General features: G+C 46.1%; 1 protein-coding gene across 1 annotated transcript in view; it reads right to left on the bottom strand.

Annotated features, from left to right (window-relative positions):
• The window catches only part of MTRES1 (mitochondrial transcription rescue factor 1), an 8,848-nt gene extending 2,576 nt beyond the window's left edge, over window positions 1–6,272 (bottom strand). Inside the window, exons 1-2 of the mRNA XM_006156954.3 lie at window positions 5,769–6,272; window positions 3,717–3,789 (exon numbers count right to left, since the gene is read on the bottom strand). Coding sequence (XP_006157016.1) covers window positions 3,717–3,789; window positions 5,769–6,238 — 543 coding nt within the window. The 5' untranslated portion in view covers window positions 6,239–6,272. The remainder of the gene's footprint in view (window positions 1–3,716; window positions 3,790–5,768) is intronic.
• Window positions 6,273–6,778: the final 506 nt, after the last annotated feature.

The raw sequence follows: 6,778 nt of genomic DNA, 5'->3' as shown, positions 1-6,778 counted from the left end.
GGCTATGTCGCTGGACTCCCATGTAGTCAACCGCGGTTTGTGTCCCGGACCCGGTGGCTTAAAACACACCGGGCGCATGTGCGTGCATGCCAAGATCCTGAGAGGAGAAGGGAAGAGAAGGGATTGCGGTGTGGCCATCCCCCCTGGGGGGTGATTTCTCGCTTTCTGTATCTCTGTCTGGCGAGCGCACGTTCCCTATAGCAAAAACCTCTCCAAAAAAAAAAAAAGAATTTTGTCATAGGGCGTGTTCAGGCTTGCTGCAGTTGGTGGACGAGCTGAGGGCCTGCCTCTGAGGGCGCTCTGCAGCCTTCCTGAAGCACACCCTAAGCGTCTGAGCGCCAAAGGTACCCATCCAATCCCTGAGAGCAAGTCTCCTTCCCTTCCCTCAGCCCCCGTGGAAAGGCAGGGAGCACAGCACGTCTTCCTGTTCGGTTGCTGCACCAGGGCTTGGCCAACTTTGATTTTTTTCTGATGCAAAATTTAGAAGCTATGAAAGGGTATACAAAGAAAAGGCAACCCTTATGCTTCCTTTCAGAGACAGACAGGCATGATGGCTGCCCCTCAAATGAGGGGCAGGCTAGCATGCAACTGAAGCAAGCCTTTGGGACTACCTTCCAGGGCACAGGATAGGGAAGGAATGTTTCTCCTTTACCCAGGTGATTGCAGGGAGAGAGAAATTTGGGGCAGTGCAAAGGGGCTTCAAGCCTGGGTTGGGAGCCACTGTGGAATCAACAGCCACCCCGTACCTACAGGTTCTGGACACAACCTGCTTTCAGTTCAAGAAGAGCTCTGTTCAGCAGCAGGCACGACCCTGCAGGCCAGCAGTCAGGCACAGGCTCCCAGAGCAGGCCCAGCGCGGCCAGCCCTTCCTTATTCCCCTCCAAGGCCCTGTCCTTCAGCGGACACAAAGCAAAACTGGCTGGGATTAGGGGCTGCTCCAAATATCTACATTTCAAATCTCCCTTTAGCTGCAGTTTCTATGGCTACCAGGCCTCCTAGTAACAAGGCAGCCAAGTGTTAACACCAGCCCCTTTGCTGACCCTCAGGAGAAATCTGGAAGGCAGCCGAGGCAACAGAACACCCAAGGCAGAACGAAGCAGCAGCAATTAGGCTGTAGTTAACAGCATCTCAGAGTAGGCCGGGAGAAATCGCTTGTGGGATTTGTAAGAGGCCCCAGCACAGGCAGGGTGTGCAGAGGAATCATTCCTTTTTTTCTTTTTTTAATAATTATTTATTAAATTTTATCTATTCATTCATTTTCAATTTGACAAAGACACACACACACACACACAGAGAGAGAGAGAGAGAGAGAAAGAGGGGAAGTGAGAAAGCAAGCCACCATCCAGTACTCGAACCGTGTTCAGTCATGTGGGAATATCCAGCGCCTTAATCACTGTGCCACTAGAGGGATCATTCTTTACCTTAAGAACGGGCCTTGTCTTTGGAATACTATGGCTGAGGTGGGGGGGCCTGGCTATAGTCAGGAAAAACCGATTAAGAGACAGGATGGGCCGTAGAGCACCTGATTTCATGCAGCTCCCTGAGCAATGGCTGACTTGCTGCAGTCTGGACCCACTGGCTGAAGTGCAGTCGGAGGGACTGCTGGCCCCTGCAACTTGGGGCTAGGGTGAGCATGGGGAAGCGGGCCCTCCTTCAGTCTATGTAGCCATAGAACCCCTGTGACTTCAGGGAGTGAGGACGAAGTAAGCCTCACTGCTCGCCCAGACGCACAGCTGACAGCCTCTCTGTCCCGGATTTTGGGCAACAGGATGTCCCGCAGATCCTCCAGCCCCAGGGGGTTTTGAAATATGAGTGGAGATGAAATAAAAACAATCTCCAAGAGTGTGTCTAACTTCTCTGGAATATTTGTTCCCGCAGAGTTAACATTATGTCGTCTGATATGTCATATATCTTATATCCTCCAAAACTGTATATTATTCTTCTCCTTTCTGAGAAAGAGGGAGAAGGTTGGGAATAAATATTTCTGCCAGTGTCTTCCTCTGTTGTGATCTCCCCGTTATCTAGGATGACAAGAGCACACAACTGTGCCTGCAGTGTTCAGCCTGGGAATAGAACCTGGGCTCCCATGTGGCTTCCAGCCACCCAGGCAGTGACACTACCTGTGCACCACTGTGGTTGGGCCTTCCAGAGAGAGACACAGAAAGAGAGAGAGGGAAAGTGAGAAAGCAAGCCACCAGGTCTGGGACTCAAACTGTGGTTGACCATGTGGGAGTGCCCAGTGCCTTAACCACCAGGTCACTTGCTGGTCCCCTTCTGAACTTTTTAAGGGTCTCTGTCTTGCACCTTTTTGGGGCTTTTGTTAACTTTTACTATCAGTAAGTATTTTTTCCAATTATGAACGTGATACATCCTCATGGTTAAGTCAGAAAATAAAAAACATGAAGAAAATTAACGTAACCCATAATGCCCATTTAAAGATAAAATGCATAATAGTTATGTATACACATGCACTCACCAGAGAGACAAAAAGCAAGAAATCACCCCAAGAGGGGATGGCCAAGCCACAATCCCTTTTCTATTCTTCTCTCAGGATTTTTGGCACACATGCATATGCGCCTGATGGGAGTTTTAAGACGCTGAGTTTGGGACTTGAACTGTAGTTGACTACATGGAAGTCCAGTAACGTGACCATTATGCCATCTGCTGGTCCTGCATAATGGTACTATTTTAATTCCATATGTATATGTAATTCATTTTTCTAACAATATTTTTAACAGAATTTATGTGGCATGTACATATATATAGGATTTATTGTTAGAAAAGTAGATATTGGGAATTTTTTCTTCATTTTTTAAAAGTGACTTTTAAATTTAATTTTATTTACTTATTCCTTTATTTTATTTTAATTTGACCAGAGAGGGACAAAGACAGAGAGAGTCAGAGAGAAAGAGAGAAAGCAAGCTGCCAGGGTCAGGACTTGAACCATGGTCAGCCATGTGAGAGTCTAGCACCCTTAAACATCATGTCAACTGCTGGCCTCAATTTTGTTAAATAAAATTAAAGAAATAATATTCTGCGGGGGCCAACAGGTGGCATGATGATTAAGGTGCTAGACTCTCACATGGCAGACTGCGGCTAGAGTCCCAGACCTAGAGGCTTGTTTTTTTTTCTCTCTCTGGTCAGTGCACATGCCTTATAGCAAAATTTAAAATAGCAATGATAATAATAAATAATTCTTTCCAAAAAGAAATAATTTTCTGTAACTGACTTCTTTTCCTTAACAGCAGTATTACTATAAGCCTGTCAAAAAACACAGCATCCTTTTTGTGGCTGCCCTGCACACAGAACAGCACCTGCAGCAGATACCTGATAACCTCTAGACTGAAGAGAATGACGCGCCTGCCCAGATAACACCAGCACCTTGCCGTGATTAAGTGGCTCTTTGTAATCTGGTTATTGCCACTCCATAGGTGCTAATGGTGATGACCTACAAGTTTAATTAATGGATTTTTCTAGTCCTGATAGTGGCTTACCTACCAATAGTAAAGAAAAGGGGGAAAACTTCATCATAAGCTCATTAAGACTATAAAAGAGAGAGTGGCCTGTGGGATAGAGTCTGCCGGTGATTCCCACCAGCTCGGTCAGGACCACGGAGGACGTAGGAGGTCAGGAGCCAAGGGGAAGTGTGGGCAGCTTTATGCACTGGCAGAGCACCGGCCAAACTGTTTAGCTGATGCTGAAACTTAGTATCTCACCGTTCTACTTTTCTTCCATAATTTGTCTCCATTCAGCCTGAGTTCACCTTTGTAGAATGCGTCTTCTACTTTGCTATTAAAAAAAAAAAAGACAAAGTGCTTTAAAATACATACATATATTCCAAAGAATTATACAAATTTGAGAAAAACACCCACCATTAGTATTTATTCTGACAGTGACTCCCCACAGAATCTCCATTTGGGGTGCCAGGAAAGTGAAAGCCACGTGCTCCTGGCTGTATCTACAACGGGGAGACCAGAGGGCACAGTTGACCAGATGCCCCGCTGCTGCAGAGGTCTGCCAGAGATCCTGGGCGGTACTCAGGTAGGGCTTTAAGAGAGGCTTTGACATGCATGTCAACTTCCACCCAGAAAAGGGTGCAGCCACCTCACAGCCTCTCAGGTACCAGGCACCACACATTGAGAAACCCTCTGCCAGTATGCACTGAGGTTGGGGAAATTCTACTCCAACAGCTGACCCCTCTGAATTTAAACCACTCGGGAAACCAGAACGGTGGAGAATACAGACAAAAATCAGAGCCCTTTCTTTTTAATGATCTGATTCCAGGGGACTGACATTTAGAGTTTGGCTTATATAATTGTTTTTAAACATTTGCTAGAGGGCGCATGCAATTGCGAGAGAGAGGAAGAGAATGAGAAACCACTTCCTGGGGTGGTGGTGGGGGAGGGGTGGGGTGGCCACACCACAGTCCTTTCTCCTCCATTTTCCTCTTGGGAATTTAAGCATACATGCACACATGCCTGGCATGATGTTTAAGCTACTGGGTCCAGGATTTGAATACATGCAGTTGGCCATGTGGGATCCAGCTGCCTTAACCTCCATGCTGAGCTACTGGTCCAGCTTATATAATTTTCTTTCTTTCTTTCTTTCTTTTTTTTTTTTTTTTTGAGAGAGGTTTTTGCTATAGGGCGCATGTGCTTGCCAGAAAGACAGAGAGAGACAGAGAGACAGAAAGCAAGAAATCACCCCCCAGGGGGATGGCCACGCCGCAATCCCTTCTTGTCCATTCTCCTTTAAGGATCTTAGGCACACATGCACACACACCCAACGTGCTGGTCCCCTAGCTGGTATAATGGCTATGTCACTGGACTGCCATGTAGTTGACCATGGTTTGAGTCCCGTACCCAGTGGCTTAAACTCATGTTGGGGGCATGTGTATGCATGCCCAAGATCCCGAGAGGAGAATAGAGGAGAAGGGATTGCAGTGTGGCCATCTCCCTTGGGGGGTGATTTCTCGCTTTCTATCTGTCTTTCTGGCGAGCGCACGTGCCCTATAGCAAAAACCTCTCCAAATAAATAAATAAATAACTAAAAGATCAGCATCTACTACTTTGGGAAGGGAGGTGCTCCTTTATGGGTCTGCCAGATTCTAGAGAACATTCAACAAATCCTGGTCAGCATGTGAAGGGTAGGGGGTGTCTGTGGATTCAGAGTCAGCTCTATGAATCTCTTAAGCTTTACGGATTCACAAATTAAGCTATGCTGGACCAGCTCTGTGTCCTGGTGACTGGGGGAGCCAAATCTCACATGGTCAGCTACACAGTTCAAATCCCAGACCTGGTGGTTTGAGGGGCACGCTGGCATCTACATATGCCCAAAGTCCCAACAGAGAGATGGAGGTGGAGGGACTGCAGCATGACCAGGACCTATAGCAGGTGCTTTCTCCCTTTCCTTCCAGAGTGTACACATCCTCTAGCAAAAAACCTTAAAAATAAATAAAACATGCCATTAAACGAGGTTATAAAGGTACAATTTAAATAAGGAAATCTGAGTTTATTCATACTACAATTCTCACCTTGTGAGTGGTATGCACGTGACTGCTAAAGAAATGAGCAACAATGAGGGTCACTATTCTTATACAATTAGTCTAGCACAAAGAGAATGAGAATATTACAGAAGCCTTGAAAGTTAGTCTTGAAACTTAATACCTCTGTATTATACATGAACATTTAGAATTCTCTTCATAACAGCTAATACATACGCTATCAAGGATGTGTCCGTGCTTATAATAAAATACACCTCATACTCACTTTCTCCCAATATCTAGGCCCGTCTTCAGGATAATGTCATACCGAAAAGACTGCACTACTTTTTCCAGGTCTTTATAGTCTTTTGCCACGCTGGGGTCATCTTCGAACTCCTCTTCCTGTTCACGCGTCGCATTACGATCACTCTCTTCATCAGAGTCCACATCATCTTCTACTTTTTGCAAAGTCGTTTTGGTGGACTTTTTAGAGCTTATATTACTTTTGAGTCTCATGGAAAATGGAAATATATATTCTGGAGATATGAAAAGCCCCGGGAGTCTCAGTGAGAAAATATTATGGAAAAGAGTTTTATAATTGGATGCATTTAGCTTAGCACTAGAAAAATGTAAGTACTGATTCCAGGAAGCACAGAGTTTGTTTGAAGGTGTCCCTCGGAGCATGCCCCAGAGTCCAATCCACGCATCTGGTTTCCTTAAAACACTGGTGAACAGTCTGACGCTAGTCACGGCCATGGCGCGTATAACCTGAAACACACAATGACTCAGTCTGATTTCACAGGTGCAGTGTCGTGGCACTCTCACAACAGAAACCACGCACACCATGAACACTCTGTACGGAGCACTGTGCTTATGCGCCCTACGAAAGCCCTCCTCAGTCTGCACATACCAAGGGCCATGTACCACACCCTGGGGAGTCTCCTAGCAGCAGTTAACATGCTTAGTTAGGGTTGGTAAGAGCATCCAATAAGATACTAGCATGTAGAGGACAACAGACGGCATAGTGGTTACATCGCTGGACTCCTAATGGCAAACCTTGGTTCAAGTCCCGGACCCAGTGACTTGAAAATCACACAGAATGCATGTCCATGCATGCCCAAGATCCCAGGAGGAGAATGAAGAAGGGGTTGGGACCAGCAAGTGGCATGGTGGTTAAGGCGCTGGACACTCCCACATGGCCAACCATGGTTCGAGTCCCAGACCTGGTGGCTTGCTTTCTCACTTTCCTCTCTCTATGTCTCTCTGGTCAATTTAAAATAAGTGAATGAATAAATG

Source organism: Tupaia chinensis, unplaced genomic scaffold, assembly GCF_000334495.1.
Source record: "Tupaia chinensis unplaced genomic scaffold, TupChi_1.0 Scaffold000527_1, whole genome shotgun sequence".
Classification (NCBI taxonomy): Eukaryota; Metazoa; Chordata; class Mammalia; order Scandentia; family Tupaiidae; genus Tupaia; species Tupaia belangeri.
Note: the sequence above shows the minus strand (reverse complement) of the source record. Positions and strands in the feature narration are given on the sequence as shown.